General features: G+C 33.4%; 1 protein-coding gene and 1 pseudogene across 1 annotated transcript; both read right to left on the bottom strand.

Annotated features, from left to right (window-relative positions):
- Positions 1 to 14181: 14181 nt before the first annotated feature.
- On the bottom strand, positions 14182 to 15441 carry LOC122278603 (annotated as a pseudogene).
- A 1282-nt stretch (positions 15442 to 16723) lies between these two features.
- On the bottom strand, positions 16724 to 18649 carry LOC122279984 (scopoletin glucosyltransferase-like). The gene has a single exon (XM_043090910.1). The coding sequence runs from the start codon at positions 18462 to 18464 to the stop codon at positions 17016 to 17018; it is 1449 nt and encodes a 482-aa protein (XP_042946844.1). The 5' UTR covers positions 18465 to 18649; the 3' UTR covers positions 16724 to 17015.
- Between the last annotated feature and the right edge of the window lie 1788 nt (positions 18650 to 20437).

Here is a 20437-nt window from a genome sequence, read left to right as displayed (position 1 = left end):
AATAAGTGAAATAAGAAAAATACAACATAAACTAAATCTCTCTCAAAATGAACAAGGTTTAAGGTTCAACATTTTTTGCATAAGTCAAAAAGAGTATCAATCACTTTTGAAAATGTTCAAATAAAACATGCACATGTGAAAGATGCCAATCAATCATTTTTCAAAATTTTTAAAATATTCATGCACATGTGAAAAATTTATTTTAATGTTTTATGATAACATTACTCTTGCTTTATGATAACATTTTGAATTTTTAAGAGATTTAAAACATTACTTTATGAGCTTTAATGTGAACTTGTTTCCTTCTTGCTCATACTTGGTTCCTTGATGTGCTTGACTTCATTGTGTAGAAAAATTGAGCTTGAAACTCTTTTATTGTTTGAATTCATTTGTTATCATCAAAATCAATATGTAGATATATAATTACATAAACCTTGAAACCTTGGCCTTGGGTTCAACAATCTCCCTCTTTTTGATGATGATAAATACTTAATAAAACCTGAAACCTGTATTAATACTTAAGCTCCCTATGAGAATGTGCATTACTTTTTCAAGTAAAAGTATAAATATAATTTCAAGCATATGTAACAAGTTTAACAATTCAGACAATGTTAATGTTCTAGTCTAAGACATCTCCCACTTTTGACATCATTAAAAAGGATCTGCAGCAAGTAAATGGACTGAAGAAAAATGTGTGTTAGTAGAAACTGTAGATAGTTGAAAAATTAGAGTGCATATGACCTGACAAGTGCTGTAAAGCCTTGAGGACTAACTCTATGAATTTAGTGTGGCTGGAGATTTTAAAAATCACCTGATGTTGGTGAAAAGATGATCATTTTCATCCATTGGATACCGAAAAGAAATCACATTGCTCATTGACTTGGATGATAGCTTGTCTTATTCTTTATGTTATTTCTATAAAATCAGTCTTAAAGTTCATCCAAGCCGCATAAAATCTTCTTCTCATCTCTATAACTCATCTGCATTCATTCAACATTCTCGCTTTAAGCTTTCAATTATTTTCTTAATGGCTCATTCTTCTAACATTTATCTGGATTCATCCATGAGGTATTCTACACCTTAATCCTCTGTCCTTTCTGCAGCTACTATTGGTGTTATGTTGCAGTAAGAGAATAATAATTTTGTTAATAAGTCAGACTTCGATGTTATCTAGGACTTGGTGAGTTTCGAGACTCACTACTCCTCCTCTATAGTTGTTTTTTCCCAGTGGCTACAAACCAGAAATCATGAGGTTGAAAAGTTTTAAGAACAAATAGTTATACTTCAGCAAATTGTTCAAGAGTCTTACATAAGGGAATGAATCATTCGGCAGAAGAATAAACAGTTGAAATCTCTATTATATTCTTCATTCCGCTTGTCAGTTCCCATGGATAGGGATAGCATGATATTGTCTGAAGAGAATGAGTGTCTCAAACATGAAGCTAAGAATCTCGAGTTTATGTAAAAGTATTTATAAGCATTCTCTCTCTATTTTTATTGACTCTGGTCTATCTTTTAAGAGATATTCATAGCATGCATCATACCTATTTCTCTTCTAATCATACATAATCTTCTTCTAGCAAAGGTTTTGTGAAAATATCTGCTAACTGATTATATGTGTTTGTGAACTCAGTACTATATCACCTTTTTGTACATGATCTTGAAGAAAATGATATCTTATTTCAATATGCTTAGTTCTAGAATGTTGTATTGGGTTCTTTGAAATATTTATAGCACTTGTATTATCTCATTTGATTGGAATGTGATTATATATGAGTTTAAAATTTTCAAGTTGTTAATTCATGTAAAGAACTTGAGCACAACAATTACCCGTAACAACATATTCTTTCTCAGCAATAGATAATGTAACAAAATTTTGTCTTTTACTAAATTAGGAAACTAGTGCATGACCTAAGAAATGACATGCTCCACTAGTATTTTTTTGATCAATTTTGCAACCAACATAATCTATATCTGTGTAACTGATTAGATCGAAAGATGTGTACTTAGGGTACCATAATCCTAGGTCAATTGTATCACCAAGATATTTAAGAATACGCTTAACTTTAATTAAATGAGATTCTTTTGGAGATAATTGAAAATGTGCACATAAGCACACACTAAACATAATATCTAATCTATTGGCTATCAAATATAATAAGCTACCAATCATACCTCGATATACTTTCGAGTCAACTCGCTTACCGGTTTCATCTTTAACAAGTTTAATGGATGGGCTCATTGGTATTCCAATTTCCTTAGCAGCCTCCATCCCAAAGTTCTTGAGTAATTCCTTAATATATTTTGAGTGATTGATGAATGTTCCACTTTTTGCTTGCTTAATTTGCTATCCGAGAAAGAATGTAAGTTCTCCCATCATGCTCATTCCAAATTCTTCCTGCATAGTTTTAGTAAAAACTTGGCACATATTATTATTAGTAGCACTAAATATTATATCATCAACATAAATCTAAATCAAAAAAATATCTTCATTTTAGTATTTAATGAAAAGAGTTGCGTCGATTTTTTCTCTTGAAAAGTCTTTTTCAATTAAGAAATCACTAAATCTCTCATACCAAACTCTAGGAGCTTGTTTGAGTCCATATAGTGGGTTTGTGAGTTTGAAAACATGATTTGAAGAAATATAATTTTTAAAACGTAAGGGTTGCTCAACATATACCTCTTCATTTATAAAACCATTTAAGAAAACACTTTTGACATCCATTGGAAAAAGTTTGAAATTTTTATAACAAGCATATGCAAATAACATTCGAATAGCTTCTAATCTTGCGATTGGTGCATATGTCTCATCAAAATCGATTCCTTCTTCTTGATTGACACCTTGGAGTACAAGTCGAGCCTTATTTCTAGTAATGACTCCGAACTCATCTTTCTTGTTTCTAGAAACCCATTTTGTTCCAATAATAGTATGATTTTTTGGTCTAGGAACAAGTATCCAAACATCATTTCTTTCAAATTAATTCAGTTCTTTTTACATATCTAGAATTCAAGATTCATCAAGAAGTACTTCATCAATATTCTTAGGTTCAATTTAAGATAGAAAAACAGTATGATTGCAAATATTTCTAAGAGATAACAGAGTACTTACACCTCATGAAGGTTCTCCCAGAATTTGTTTTACTAGACGATCTTTCACAAATTTCTATTGTTTGGTTGCATCTTATATTAAATTTTGATGATCTTTCCTAATGTCTCCATGTTGGACTTCCTCTATTGTGTTCTCTTTGTTGAGATTGAGACTTTCCGTGTTATTTATATCTCATGTTTCTTCATCAACGGATTTCTTAGAAAGTAGAGAATTAGATTCATCAAATAGTACATGTATATATTCTTGTACAGTCAAGGTCTTTTTATTGAATACTCTATAAGCTTTACTATTAGTAGAATAGCTGAGAAAGATACCTTCATTAGATTTTACATCAAACTTGCCTAAATTATCCCTGTCATTTAAAATAAAACATTTACATCCAAATACATGAAAGTAACCAATGTTTGGATTTTTCTCATTCCAAAGCTTATAGGGGATTTTATCTAGTTTAAACCTTAGTATAACTCTATTTATAACATAACATGCAATACTTACCACTTTAGCCCAAAAGTGACTAAACAAGTTGTTCTCATTGAGCATTGTTCTTGCCATCTCTTAAAAAGATATATTTTTTCTCTCTACTACCCCATTTTGTTAAGGAGTTTGAGGAGTAGAAAAATTATGCACAAAACCATTTTCATCACAAAAAGTTTCAATATTTTTATTAACAAACTCTTTTCCCCTGTCACTTTGAATACTGAAATAGTATAGCCCTTTTCATTTTGAATTCTCTTGCATAACTTGGTAAAGGTATTATGTGTCACATCTTTATGAGTAAGCAAGATGACCCAAGTATATCTAGAGAATCATCAACAATAACAAATGCATAATATTTTCCTCCTAAACCTGCAACTCTATTTGGTCCAAAAAGATTCATGTGTATCAGTTGCAGTGGTCTAATAGTGGAAATATGTTTCCTGGTTTTAAAAGAAGTTTTTGTTCGTTTACTAAATTGACATGCATCATAAATTGTCTTCAAGAAAATTTGCCTTTGGTAAGCCTCTCACAAGCTCATTTTTCAAAAGTTTGAAAATAAGTTCCATGTTAGCATGAACTAGTCTTCTATGACATACCCAACTAGTTTCATTTTGAACTGAAAAACAAATAGCATCTTGTCAAAAACACATTTTTGACTACCAATAACTTTTTTAAAATTTCTTTTTCCATTCATAAAGTTTTCAACAATATTTTCTAAATCAGTTTTTTTCTTCTTCAACTCAAGATTTTCGTCTTTCAAAATAATGATTTCTTTTCTTAAAACATCAATTTCGTTTGTTAAAGAATAATTTTTCTTTTTCAAAACAGTATACTTGATACCCAATTTTTCAAATTCCTCATATACATTTTCTAAAACATTTTATAATTTTTCATATGAAGGATCTTCAATATTGTCAAGATTTGTTACCTCAATGTCATTTTTAGCCATAAGACAAAGGTTTGCTGATTTTTCATTGCTTGATTCACTATCTGAGTTATTTGAATCATCATCGCATGTAGCTTTCATTATTTTCTTGCCCTTGTTTCGATCTTTCTTTAGCAAAGGATAATCTGGCTTGATATAACCAGACTTATTATATTTATAACAAATTAAAGTGTCATTTTTACCTGAATTTTTCTTGAAAAACTTTTTGAAAGATTTCCTCGGAGGAGCTTTATCTTTCTTTAAGAACCTCTTAATTTTTCTTGCTATCATCGCAACTTCTTCATCTTTGTGGTCATTTTCCTCATCTTCATCATTTTCACTTTCATGAGGAACAGATTTAAGTGTCAAGCTCTTCTTTGGCTTTCCTTCTTCTTCTACTATTTTCAATATATACTCATGTGTGGTAAGTGACCCAATGAGTTCATTTACTTCGAGTTTCTTGATGTCTATAGCTTCAAGAATCGCTATCACTTTTGATTCCTAATATTTTAGTAGAGAATTGAGAATTTTTCTTACTATCTCCATCTTGGAATAAAATTTGCCAAGAGCTGTCAAGTTGTTTATGATGTTAGTAAAATGAGTGTACATACTAGAAACAGATTCATCATCATGCATCTTAAATATTTCATATTCATAAGTAAGAATATAATTTTTTTATTCCTTAAGTTCTTTCACAAGTAACTTCCAAATTATCCCAAATTTCCTTTGACGTAGTGCAAGTCATTATTCTATTAAACTCATTCCCATTGAGAGCATTATATAATAAATTTATAGCAGTTAAATGTAATGTATAAAGTCTATCGTCTTCACAATCAAACTCTTCTTCTTCCTTTTTAACCTTTACTCCATTAACCACTTTTGTTAAAATATAAGGTCCATTTATAATACATTTCTAGATTTCTCGACCTTGAGGTTGAAATAATATTCTCATTCTAACTTTCCAGAATGAGTAATTGTCTCCACAAAAGAGTGGAGGCCAATTGCTAGATTGACCTTCACCAAATAAAGATATAATGTTAGGCATAAAATTTTAATTCAAAAGATAGTTAATCTTATAACAAAGCCCTTGCTTTGATACCAATTATTGTCTAGATGACTAACATAAGAAGGGGGTGAATTGGGATATATTTAAAAAATTAATAATTATAAATCAAATACACAATATAAAATATAATTAAAACATGAAGTAGCAATAAATACAAAAAGTAAAGGTAAGATAGAAGCAAATTCAGTATGTTAACGAGATTCGACCCCACAGCGTACGTCCTTGCTTCAAACAACCCCTTGATGATTCCCAAATTCACTATTCAACTTCTTTCAGGTGGAGATAGAAACCTATTACACATTTGAACAACACTGCTACAAATGATCCTTGTAGAACATCCTTTACATTTGCAATCACCTTACACGTGGTGATTTAACTATTTCCTATGTAGAACACTTTCTACTCGCATAAGAATTATACACACCCTTTTATTGATACAAGAGCTGATAATGGGTAGGATATCAGAAAACACTCCTCAATGAGTAAAATAAGAACAATATAGTGAAAACTATATCTCTCTCAAAATGAATAAGGTTTAAGGCTCAATGCTTAGAGAATAGAGAATGAAAACTTTGAATGAATGTTGTATGCTCTTGGTGTCGTAAATTTGAAACTCTCAAATGATCTATTTATAGGCATATGAGATTTCATATTCAAATTTAAAAAGATTCACATGTCAAAGATAACATTATTTACTTTTCAAGAAATTCAATTAAAAGTTTCTTCTTTTTCATTTCTCAAAGACAACGTTATTCACTTTTCAAAAATTTCAAACCTAACTTTTTTACTTTTTGCATATAACAAAAGGAGTACTATTTACTTTTCAAAATTTTCAAACAAAATCATCTATCTTTTACATAAGTCAAAAAGAGTATCAATCACTTTTGAAAATATTCAAATAAAGCATGCACATGTGAAAGATGACAATAAATCATCTTTAATATTTTCAAAATTTTCAAACAAAATTATCTACTTTTTGCATGAGTTAAAAAGAGCATCAATCACTTTTGAAAATATTCAAATAAAGCATGCACATGTAAAAGATGACAATCAATCATCTTTAATATTTTTAAAATTCAAACATTTAATCATGTCATGCACATGTAAAAAATGACAATCAATCATCTTTCAAAATTTTCAAATTGAATTTTCAAAATATTCATGCACATGTGGAAAATTTATTTTAATGCTTTATGAGAAAATATTAATTTTGAGCCTTAATCCTAATTTTGAATTTTTAAGAGATTTACAACATTACTCTATGAGTTTTAATGTGAACTTGTTCCCTTTTTGCTCATGCTTGGTTACTTGATGTGATTGATTTCATTATGTAGCCAACTTGAGGTTGAAACTCATTTATTGTTTGAATTCATTCGTTATCATCAAAATCAATGTGTATCTATATAATTACACGAAACTTAAAACTTGGATTCAATAGTTTTCAAATACCTTTGACTCTAGTATTGAAATGGGACACCGTGATGAGGATAATGAGCGGGATAATCCTAGTGAGCGGGATGAGATGGAGAAGACGTTGGGTGACATTAAAGCTGGGATGTTTGTGGATGAAATTAACGATGATGCCTCAAGTGGCCGAAATTTGAGTCAGAAAATTTTTCTAGAATGTGGGAAGATGAAAAGCGTCAATTTTATCCTGGCTATACAAAACATAGCAAAATGTCATTTATTGTGCATCTACTGCACATTAAATCATTTTGTGGGATGTCAATGAATCTAATCAGCATGGTATTAGACTTATTTAATGAAGTGCTCCCTAAGCTTTTGAATTGCCAAAAAGATTTTACAAAGCGAGTGGTAATTAGGGTTTAAGTACAAGTCGATATATACATGTAGGAATGATTGTGTGTTGTTTTGGAAAGATAATGAGAAACAACAAGCTTATCCCATATGTGGAGAGTCGAGGTGGATGGGAAAAAATATTCTAATGAGAATATTGCATTATTTTTCACTCAAACCAAGATTGCAAAGGCTATAGCAGCAAAATAGCTAAAGATATGAGGTGGCACGAGGAGAAACGAGTTAGGGATGACATATACATGTGGCACCCAACTGACCACTTAGAAACTCTACCCACTAAGAAACTCTGCCCATACTTTTAAGCCCACCTTGTCAAAGTCTTCACTGAGACCCCCTTAAAGAAGATCCCATAAAGACCGGCCGCCTCACAAATTGGGTCATGGAATTGAATGAGTTCAACATCGAGTACACACCACGTACCTCTATAAAGGAATAAGTGTTGGCAAATTTCGTAGCGGAATTCACGGGCTTCTCGGAGGAAGTTGCCTATGCACAACTAGGAAAACCATGAAGCCTGGCCAGTCTTTGCCGACGGCTCATCTTGTCAAGCTAGAAGGGAAGTAGGAGTGCATATAATTACGGACAAAGGTGAGGAGCACGACTACGCTGCTAAGTTGGCATTCAAAACTACAAATGATGAAGCAGAGTAAGAAGCACTGTTCTTCGACCTAATGATCGTTGTCCCTGGGTGCTGAGGAGGTGGAAATATGGACCAACTCCGAGGTGGTGGTTCGCCAAGTATGAGTGGAATTCGCAGCCAAAAGCAAAAAGTTGAAAAAGTACCTACTACAAATAAAGGCCAAACACACTTGTTTCAAGTATTTTCAAATTCAGCAAATCCCAAGGGCAGAGAACCACAGAGGTTGATCAATTACATACGGTAGAAAAGAACTTAGCCATTACCACAGAGGCTGATCGATTACCCACAGGAAGCCCACTACCCGAACTGGTTGTCCAGTGTGGTGCTAGTAAAGAAGCCAAATGATAAGTGGAGGATGTTCGTGAACTTTACCAAACTGAATAAGGCCCACCCAAAAGATAGTTTCCTTCTTTCTCGCATCGACCAAATTTTTGAGTTAACAATAGGTCACTACATGTTGAGCTTAATGGATGCCTACTAGTCCAAGTACAGCCATATCTGCATGAACTAAGATGACAAGGAGAAGACATCATCTATCACATATCGGGTGTTGTACTACTACTCTGCCATGTCTTTCAGGTTGACGAATGGTGGGGCCACCTATCTATAATTAGTCAACCACATGCTCAAGGACCAAATTGGGAAATATATGGAGGTCTACGCGGACAACCGCATATTCAAGGACCAAGTCCTAACAACACATAACGTAACTTGAGAGACATGACTTACTTGAGATATAAATGTTTTGTAGTATGAAATAACATGTAACATAAAACATTCATGACATGGCATAACATGTAACAATAACTATTATGTGACATGGCATACATGTAATAGATGGCATAACATAATATGACATACTTGTAACATATAGCAATACGTGACATAATAGATTGTGTAATAAATAAGTATTCGTGACAGAATAAATCATGCATAACAGATAAACATGTAATGATGTGGCATAACATGACATATATGACAACATACATACATAAATTATAGTTTCCTTACCCATCATACATACACAGTAAACTGATAATAAGTTAGAAGTTAACTTACTTCGATCGTCGAGTTTTAGAAGAATAAAGTGTGAAATACGAGGAACTATAAGAGAGTATTCTAAAAGTTAGAAATTTAATTACTAACAATTAAAAATGTGTAAAAAAGATAACTTAGAGTAAAATGACCATTTTACCCTCTACATGTGAAAAAATGACCATTTTACCCCTAACTTAAGGATTTCACATCCTAACTCCAAAAATTTTTGAAATTTACATTCCTCATGTAAATTTTGTCCTAAACTCAAATATCAACTCAGAAAAATTTAAAACAAATCACAACTATAGAAAACACACTATGGCCAAAACATCCATAGGCCATTTCTCTTTATTTTTATTGCAATTCCTTTCAACTTCAAAACTCATGCTTAACCGAAAATTTTGCAACAAGGATTTTCCTATCCTAAATTTAAAACCATACTTAAAAAATTCATTTAGAAAAAGCTGATAATCAACACCAAACTTTTTGTAAAAAGATCCAAACACTTGAATCACAAATTTTGACCCAAAATCAAAACATCTCCAAGAATTCCAAAACATCAAATCTTACTTCTAACATATTCATAACATCATCCTAAGATCAACCATACTTTAAATCATCAAATTAAAGTCACCAAAATCATAAAATATCACTTGAAGTTTTTGGTTTTACACTTAGTCCAAAAATAGAAACTTTTTCCTCAACTAGCTTTGATAAATCTCTTGATCAATGGCTTAAGAAAGTGAGATATTTGAAATAAAGCATTAAATAGTTTAAAAATTTGTCCTAAAGAATATCCAACCATCAAACTTAAAATCACATGGAAAAAAATCAATAAAACATGGATCTAATCCAAAAACATCAAATCTTAGGCCTAACTGAAATCTTTTTGCATAGAAAAATCATATCTTTGAAACTAATACTAAATATCTTCAACATAACATCCTAACACGAAAATAAGAGACTTAGTATCATCATATAAAAATATCAAAGCCTTTAGACTAAGATCAAACCTCGAAATATTCAAACTTTCTCTAAACAGAAATTGTTTTTCCACTTCCAGTTTTCAAGTTTCTAGATCTAAGAAAATCTATCATCAAAAACTTTATTCATGCAAAACAATCTCAATGGAAACTCATAAGCGTATTCTAACAACAATCCATAAAATTTTCGGACCAAGATATGTCCATTAGCTTGGTCAAAAACTTCAAAACATAACATACTCTCCAGTTTTACGCCCAGAACGACCTTTCCATGGTTATGACTGACCAAATTAACATGGAATTATACGAATAATATATTTACAGAAACTATGGAACACTTTTTATGAAAGAGTTATCATGTGAAGATACTTACAAAGGGTCAAAAATCTCCACGCAATAAGAACCAGAAATCTACCTGAGAGAGCTCTTTTGGGTTTCTCTCTAAGAACGGGGTGAAGAAGTGATTAAAAAGACATACTTGTGTCTTGCACGACTCTAGAATTCTGGAGGGGGAAGATATGGGCTTGAATGGAGGTGGTTATGTTAAATGAAGTGGAGAATAGTGAGGGGCAAAGGAATACCTGCAGAAGCTGTGAGGTATGGAGTTTGATGAGGTGGATTCTCCTTCACATCAAGGTACTATTGGTTGCAGCCAAGGGCAGTGGATGGTCTGCCATGTGGGGAGAGGAAACTTCTTCAAGAATCTTTTTCAAGGCGGCCAAATTCATGGGCCTTGGTGGCCTCAACCAAGTGAGCTTCAATTTGGGGTTTAAAGAGGGTTTGGTTAGGGTTTGAGATGCTATCAAGCCTAAATCCAATTTTTCTTGGCCCAATCAAATTTTCAACATTTAAAAGGTTGGATAATGATGTCACAAAAAGAATTTGAAAAATTAATAGCATGTGGAAGTGATTTAATCAAGTGATTAAACACAATGTTAGAAATTGAATCAAAAAGGGTTTGAATGCCAACTTTAGGGTTTGGGGAAACCATTTAGGGTTTTAGTTTCAACCAAGCTTTTGGAGTTTCAATTGGATTCCAACCATTTAGGGTTTTACTAGGATTGAAACCCTCTTTGATTTGGCTCAATTTCGTTGATCAGATGAAAAATGGTTTGCTTAGTCATGATCTCACACATTTCATAAATCCATCTAATGGTTCCTCTTTGTGCCAAGTGTCTAATACTATTCACTATGTGTGGCTAAGATCTTGCCAAGTGTCCAAGTAAAACATCTCTAACCTAATTTGGACATTCCAACTGTAATTTTGAAAACACTGCACTTAGTATGCTTATTGAGGTTACTATTCACTTTAAAAAAATGTATAATAAACTTGATACTGAAAAATCCTAAATATTCATATTAACCAACAGTGAAAATCGTTTACCAAAACTCAACCTGGAGGTGCCCTTAAAAGTAAATTCACAGTTTCGAATAGGCGTTTCGTCCAAAATTATGGAAATGGATAATTGGGCCATAAAATCCTAAATATTTAACTGAGTCTAGTGGCGTAGACCATAACATATTCTGACACTTCTAACTACTTCAAACAAATAAAATCGCATTTCTAGCATCATAGTGAACGATAACATTGAATATGTTGACAGATTAAAATCATTGCGATTAATCGATTCATGAAAACTTATAGAGTTTTCACGAAATTTCTAAAGTCTATAGAAATTCTATCAGTGAATTTCTACTTGGCTGTTACAATTTGGCTTGCAAAAACTCAGGGATTTCTTTATTATAGGCTTAGAATATTTTTCCCTTGTATGTAAATTTTCATACTTAGTTTCATTGTACACTTTATATTTTGTAAAGCAAAATACAAAATGAATATATGGAATTATTCAAACACGTCTCCCTTCTCTCTCTTAACAAATGGAATCTTATTTTGTGTCTAGGAAATATGTTGAGTTTCTATCTCTACAGAAATTTTGATATGAATTGAGACAGTTTGATTCTTCTTTTCTTTTCTTTTTTTTTTTAGCCGAAACTATTGTTTCAGTTTTATGGTGCTACGCCAAAATCTCTCTAGAAAATCCTAGGGAAAACGAAAATGCTATAAGTAGTGTCTTAGTTGCAACAAGCACAAAGTGAAAAACTGTGATGCCCCCAACTCCCACATACGGACACGTGGAAATCGAAGCGTCGGGATGATGACAACACGGGTCACCATCCTATTGCTAAGTGCCAAGTGTGTGTCTACATGCAACAAGTGTACAATAAAAACACGCAGCGGGTAATAAAAGTCTCATAACTAAGTACCAGAATTTTTTTTTAATACCAACTCGTTTAAACCACACGTAATAAAATATTATAAGTCTCAAATATTGTTTCAAAATCAAATTACAACATATAAAAACTAGTAGAGATATTTTTTGACATAAACAACTCCAAACCAAAAATCTGGCGGAGCTGCCTCCTCGTGCTCAGCTTCCTCCTCCTCCTCAACATCTACATCAAAATCTACGGTACCAAAATGGTGCCGCAGGTAAGTAATGATCCAAACGCCACGAGATAAAAATATATTAAACTCAACAATATGCATGAAAGGATGTCAAATGCACATATCCCACAAATCCACATTTTTGCACCCACGCCAAAAGTCTCATTTGGCCCAAAATCCAATTTCAAATGAAGATCCAATTAACCAAATGCACCATGACCTCCCCTAGGGGTCATCCGCACACCCTAGCTCCCATTGTCACACCACAGATAACGACCATGCGTGTGATTTCGTAACGAGCGATGCCTAGTTCTGCATCCCGCGCGTACGTAGCCAAACATCCTCTAATCCCCGCCAGCAGAGAGGCCACGGAGTCGGTACGAAAGCGTTACCATCCCTCCCACTCCCGTTGTCGGCCAGCGACAACCCAGGATACGTCACTCGGTATATTACACTCTCGAATAACTAGAGGAGCTCCACCGAGATAATACCCCATCTCGACTTGGGGTCGTGACACACACGCACCTGAAAATCCATTTACATAGATAAAACTAGTTTTTCTCAATTTAATACATACACATGAATGCACCATGTAATGCACACTTCAAGACACAATTTATCCAACAAAACTCAACATCAACAATAACCAAACAACTCCATCCTCAAATTCATCCGACCTCCGACTCCTCGGACTCAGTCCGGAATAACCAACCAGTTAATGAATTTATTGTAAAAGTAATAATATATTCAAATCTAAAATAGAGTTTGAAAAATACTTACAGCGCTATATAATAATTTTCGAAGGATCAAAAGGCTGCAAACGGCGAAGAAAAAGCAACGTAACAGTGTAAAATATACTGTGGCCGTGGGTTGTAAAATACCCACTTTTGAATGGGAATAAACCAAGACTTGGGATTGATAGGGAATGACCTAGAGGTGTTTATGAAATTAGTGGAACTGAGAATGGGCCGTGGGTGATGGAGGAAATGGTGGTGGAAGCGAAAAAACGGCAAAAATGAAAATGAGCTCGTGGGGGCTACTCCGGCAACGGATCGGAGCTGGAAATAGGTGGTTTAAGACGGCAGGAGGTAGGTGATGATGTGGTGAAGAGGTGGTGGCCGAAGGTGGAACGACGGTGGCAAAATGGCCCAAAAACCATGCGGCTTAGAGGAACTCGTGGCGGCTAACGGTGGCTTGGATGGAGGTAAAACTTGGTGGGGAGGTGCGCCGGTCGGAGGGGAAGATTTCTGGGTAGGTGGTGCAGGTCGCGGCGGCAGGCAGCGATGCTGGGCGGTAGAAGGCAAACGGCGATAGTGAGGAGAGAGAGTGTCGTGCGCGCATGGGAGAAAACGAGGAGAGAAAAAGAAAGAAAGAAAAGAAAAAGAAAAAGAAAAGAGAAAAAGAAAAGATAGGAAAAAGAAATGAAGTACAATCCTCACATTTGGAGTCTAGAAACTGATTTGACGAAAATAATTTTAAAAGCTATAAAACGACTAAAATAATTTAAACACCACATCAAGCTAAAATATAATAAATAACTAGTAAAAACTAACAACTAAATTTTAAATCCAAAAACAAACTAAAATAAATTACACAGCAATATAGACTCAAAACAATAATTAATATTAAGAAAGCTCTACAAAACAAATATCACAACTAAATAAATCCAATTAAAATACAATAATTTAAAATAAATGAACTAATATTTTAATTAAATTAAAATACTCATTCAGTGAAAATACACGTAAAAACGGGATATCACAAAAACTAAACTAGTTCTTCTCGGTAGCTTCACTAGCAATGGCTTGCGAGCTCAGATCTTCAATAAGGCATTCAAATCAGAGTAAAGAGGATCTTCCTCCTTCAATAGAGCTCTTTGCCATCTTCATAAGTTCTCTTGCTCTGCTTCTCATTTCCTCTGCTTTTTCCCCAACCATTACTCGAAATTAATGCCTTCTCTATGGCTTCCTTCCCAATGTTATCGCCCAAAAATCTGACCCATTGTTCAGCACCAACACCAACTCCAATTTTCAGGATTTGGGTGACCAACTTCTCATTGTAGAATTGCTCAGCAGACACCAGCCATGTTACCATGGGCACCCGTACAACCACACCATCCAATGTGGAGTTCTACCCACAATGAGTCAATAATCCACCAATCACTTCATGATCTAGAATCAACAGTTGGGGTGCCCAACCTTTCCTTCAACTCTTTTCTCAAACCCCTCGGGCAGCCACTTGTCTTTGGTTCCCCTGAGTTATTTTCTCTTCACAACCCAAATGAATTGCTGCTAAGAAGCCTTAAGTCCCATTACAATCTCCATTAGCTGAGAATCATTGAAGTTAACCATACTCCCAAAACATACATAAACAACATAATCGGGTTTCTTTGAATCAAGCTACTTCAAGCACTCATGACCCTTCCCCCTTTGTGCTTTATCCTCTCCTTATTACATAATGAAACCAGGCTTATATGCCATGCCTTCTTTCTATGGACCTTCTTGTAATAATCTGCATCAACTTCATGACATCGGTCTCGATGTCTTGTGTAACAAAATCTGGAAGTTGGTTTCTTGTCAACTTGATCTCATCGAGGAATTTGGGGAGGATGAATGGTTTTGAATCTGACCAAACTTTTTGTAAGGCTCGTATAGCCTAAGACATTCTGAGGCGCATACAAAGAAAGAACTCGTGGCATGAAAAATAAGCCTTGGTATGCCAAATCTCCTAGCAACATCAGTGGTCCACGGGAACTGTGCGCTGGTTATAAGGCAATCAAGACAATAATCTTCAACAAGTTCTTCGAGAGGTTGCCTCAGCAAGGTTATGGCCCTCAAGAATTTCATCCGCAAATCAGGTGAAGTGGCTAAGTGGTAGCTCTCGCATCCTTTGGGCAATCCAACCTGTTCAGTAGGAAACTCGATGTTTAAAATGTCCATTTTTTAAATCCAGAATTTTGCTTTTTTCGACTATTTTGAAGATCGATGAGGCATTGAAAGGAGTAGTGATTATGATTATTCTCAAGCCTCAGGAAGCAAATAGCTTGTCATGTCTATGGCCGGGATCATGTGGCCTACGACCATGTATGGGAAGATAAACAGGTGAAGCTGGCTCTTTTCACTCTCCATGTGGTGTTTGTAGAAAAATATTTTGTGGCAAAGAGAAGTATGAGTAAATGGTGACAAAGAAGAGCAAGAATGAGAAAGTCTGATTAGGTTGCGTTTGGATAGTGAAGTGATTTCAAATATTTTATGAATAGTAATAATAAAATAATGATAAAATTTATGTACGGTAAATGTTACACCATACATAAATGGATGAGCTTTATTCTCATTGTTCCATACACTGTAGCTCACACTTATTTTTATTTTGTTATTTTATTCTTATTAAATTAGTTGAGTATTTTCAATAATCATTCATATATCATGTATTTCAAAGAAAAAACAAAAGAATTTTACTATTTATCATTATATACATTACACTTATTTTTAATTTTTAATTTATTTTTATTAAATTCATTATTTTTATATTACATACTTGCTAAAAAATAAATAAATAAAAAAGATATAAAAAGTTATATTTGACTTTAATTCCTCCAGAAAAAAAAAAAAAAAAAAAAAAAGAAGAAGCAGAGATGTACTGTTGTAATTGCTTGGTGTGCATAAAAGAAAATACTTTGACTATTGTTGGTAGCTTTTACTGGGGTCATAACTGGCATTTTTTTTCTTTTTTGTTAATGAATAAGAAAAAATTATTTAATATTATTATAAATTATTTATATTTTTTAAAATATTTAAAAATATTAAAAAATAATTTTAAAAAAAAACAAAAAAAAAATGTTTTGCCTGTCGGTGACTCCAACGATGGCTCTAACACCATCCGTGCACAAATCGTCTGCTTTTCAGTCTAATCACACAGATGGTGGCAGAGAGCAGTAAATGAATGGTACGTAAATCTCGACATTTTGTTGCGTAGTGTGACTAGTGTAGTCTCCGAGAATCCTCTAGGCGCAACATCGCTGTCACCGTGGAACTTAAGACGTGGAATGGTTCTTGGCCGCGTATTATTATTATTATTTTAAATTTTTATATAAAATATAATAAATAATTTAATTTTTTAAAATAATAATAATATTCATAAAATAATATTTTATTTTATTTTTAATTTTTATTTTAAATCTCCTCATTTAATTTCACTATTTAAATCGCACAAATCTATACATATAAAAAGAGAAAATTGCTTGTTCAACGATATGAGAAAGAGGGAAAGGGGCGTTATTTCCCTTTTGACAAACATTCAATCAAACAGGGTATATCTATCCTTGGATTGGGATTTAAATCATGAGAATTTTTCCTTTTTCACCGTCTAAAAAAGAAAGAAAAGCAAAAACATTCCTTCTCATCCTTGGATCAAGATTTAACTCATGAGAATAATGTCTTGACAAAGAAAGAGCCTTCCTTTTTCAATGCTTGCTCTTATCACGAGCTTGTTCCCAGATGTTTTGTTTATGGCATCAAAGTCTGAGGGACTTCAATTCTTCAATTGAAGCATTCAAATCGGAATAAGACGATCCACCTTCTTCAACGGCTATCCTCGCCATCTCCGCAAGTGCCTTGGCTCTTCTTCTCATTTCCTCTGCTTCTTCACCCACCATAATTTGCCTCACTGCCTTCTCTATTGCTTCCTTCTTTATAATGTCTCCCCCCACTCTAATCCATTGCTGAACACCAACAGTAACCCCTATTTTTTGTACCTGAGTCACCAACTTCTCATTGTAAAATTGCTCCGCCGAAATAGGCCACGTAACCATTGTCACCCCAGCAGCCACTCCTTCCAACGTAGAATTCCACCCACAATGAGTCACAAATCCTCCAACTGCTTCATGATCGAGAATCAACACCTGGGGTGCCCAATCTCTTATAATTAGACCCTTATCTTGCATTCTCTTCTCAAATCCTTCGGGCAACCACTCTTCTTTGCCTCCACTATTCATTCCTTTCTTCACAACCCAAATGAACTGCTGACCTGAAGCTTCAAGACCCATTGCTATCTCCATTAATTGAGAATCATTGAAGTTTGCCAAACTCCCAAAACATACATAAACAACGGAATTGGGTTGCCTGGAGTCAAGCCACTTTAAACTTTCATACTGATCGGTGAAGGCTTCCTCCGATCCTCTCAACGCTTTCTCTTCGATGTCCTTATTGCATAGCGATAATGGTCCTATATGCCAGGCATTTCTTCCAAGTACTTTCCTGTAATGATCAGCATAAGCCGTCTCAAGCTCATAGAAGCTATTCACAATAACCCCGAAACTCTTCCGGTCAGCTTCTATGATTGCTTTGAAAAGCTTTCCAAATTCTGTTTCGACACTACTTGTGACAAAATCGGGTAGTTGCTTTTTTGTCAGCTTGATCTCATCGGGAAGAGTAGGGATGACAAAAGGCTCTGAATCAGATGACACATTCTTGTAAGGCTCATATAATGTCACACTCTCTGAAGCACACAGAGAGAAGAAACTAGTTCCGTGGAAGACAAGCCGAGGAATCCCACATCTACTAGCAACATCGGTAGACCAAGGAAAGAACATGTCAGAGACAAGGCAATCGGGACGATGTTTTTGGAGCAGTTGCTCAAGTGGTTGTTCAAGAATGTTGCTGGCCCTGAAGAACTTCTGTTGCATCTCGGGCGCAAGCAAGTGAAGACTTTCGCATCCTTCGGGCAATCCTACCTCTTTAGTTGGGAATTTGATGGTAAGAACTCCAATTTCGATACCTAAACTCTTGCTTTTGTCGATTGTCTTGGAAAAGAGTGGCACGTTGAAAGGGGTGGTGACTATGGTTGCTTTCACACCTCGCGAAGCGTATTGCCTGGCCATGTCTACTGCTGGTATAATATGACCTTGACACATAAATGGGAAGAAGAAAAAATGAAGTTGACGATGGGTTTCAGTACTACCCATATTGCCTTTCTTGTAGATGACTCGTATTGATGATTCCTGACTAGAGAGAATTCAGTTGGGCTATAAATTTCTCATTGAGAGAGAAGGTATAAATAAAGCATGTCCAAGAGGCCTGAAAATGCGAGGTAGGCAAAAAAAACTAATAATTTTCTTTGCTGACATACGCACTTGCGTCGGGGAAAAATGAATCTTGCGAGGCACAGCCTAGCCAGACTTTGTTATGATAGCCAAGGAAAATACACTTACATCAGGTATTTATTGGTATAAGAGTAGTTACAGTTATAAAATATGTAAAAAAATACGTAAATATTATATAATTATTTTGAAAAAGAATAAAATTTATAATAAAAAAATTAATTTTTTTTATATAAATTTTGTATTAATTTATTTTTTAAAAAAAGTTGTATAATATTTATATAATTAGGACTATAAATATTATTTTTAAATAATATATAAAAAAAAATATACCGTACGTGCCAGGCCTTGAAAGTCACTACCGTCGAGAGGAGTTTTGTGGACGATAACCATTTCATCTTTTATGATAGGATGAATGTTGTCGTCGTTTCGAATGAGGCACCGTCAGATAGTTCGATCTCCAATCAAATCCTCTTTCAATGCTAGTCTCATGTTTTTAGGGATTGAGAAATGTAAAATGTTAGAAGTCGTCTCTCAATCTTACGGCTTACACATTTTAATTTTTTTAATTTAATTTTTTACTTAATGGTTAAGAAAATAATTATTAGTAAAATTATATTTTTTTTTTATTTTTTTTCTTAATGATTAAATATGTTAAAGAAATATATTACAAAAAAATGATAAAAAAAAAAAATAATCCTCATATTTGTGTTGGCAGTAGCCCAGCGGTAAATGTTAAATTAGTTATTAATAGAGTTTTGCTACATACAAGCACAGTTGTACACTAATCTGTGTACCAATACTGTTTTATTCATACTTAAAATTTAAATTAACACTATTTTTAATCAAATTTACTTTTTGACCAATCACATCACATTGGTGCACAGATTAGTGCACAACTATGCTTGCAACTATATTTTTCCTTATTAATATTTTGTGAATCATGTCAACCGTCGTAATAATAAATTGAGATATATATTTAGATCCATAAATTAAGTTGAGACAAATTTAATTTTATATATATATATATATATAATTGATTTGAGATGATATAGTTTGATTTCAACAATCGCCTAAACTAACTCTAGATCGCTCTTTTTTCCATGTCATCTGTGATTCGTTTATTTTTTTATCTTTTTATTTTATATATTTTGAAATATATATTTTTTAAAATACACCAATTAACTAATAAATATTTCCTTAAAAAAAAAAAAAAAAAAGGACCCATTGGGGTGCAGATTTATGGGCCCCCAAACATTTTCCAAAGAAATGTGACATAAAACAAAAGAAACTGAGACATCAAACAGAAAAATAGATTATAAGAGAAGGAAGCTACACCAAGAAGGGGAGGGGGGATTTGGCTTGCTAGGAAGAGATGTTTGACTTTTACTATTTTAGTTATATAAAATCAAATTATTTCATCTTATATAATCATTATAATTTTTTAAAAATTTCATACAAAATATAATAAATAATTTAATTTTTTCAAATCTTAAAATAAAAATAATATTAAAAAATTATATTATAAAAATATTTATTTAATTTTAAACAAAATATCACATCTCATCTTATTTAAATTGTATGGCCAAACAGGAGAATGAAATTCAAAACCAGAGACCATCAGAGTACTTGATGACCAAAGAGCCCCAAAGGAACAATTGCAGAAAGGTGAATAAGGACGAAGAACTTGTAACAAACTCAATATTATAGTAAGAAAAATTCTAAACATATGCCCATACAAAACATATCATTTATTTTTTTAAAATTTTTTTATTTTTTTCTTTTATCAAATATTTAGTATATGAATAATGAATAGAAAAATTGAATTAGTTTAAAAA

This window comes from Carya illinoinensis, chromosome 10 (assembly GCF_018687715.1).
Source record: "Carya illinoinensis cultivar Pawnee chromosome 10, C.illinoinensisPawnee_v1, whole genome shotgun sequence".
Taxonomy (NCBI): domain Eukaryota; kingdom Viridiplantae; phylum Streptophyta; class Magnoliopsida; order Fagales; family Juglandaceae; genus Carya; species Carya illinoinensis.
The sequence above is the reverse complement of the archived record's forward strand: the minus strand, read 5'-3'. Positions and strand labels throughout refer to the sequence as shown.

Excerpts from the sequence above, each read along its gene's own strand:
- LOC122279984 (XM_043090910.1), bottom strand. The coding sequence starts at position 18,464 with ATGGGTAGTACTGAAACCCATCGTCAACTTCATTTTTTCTTCTTCCCA.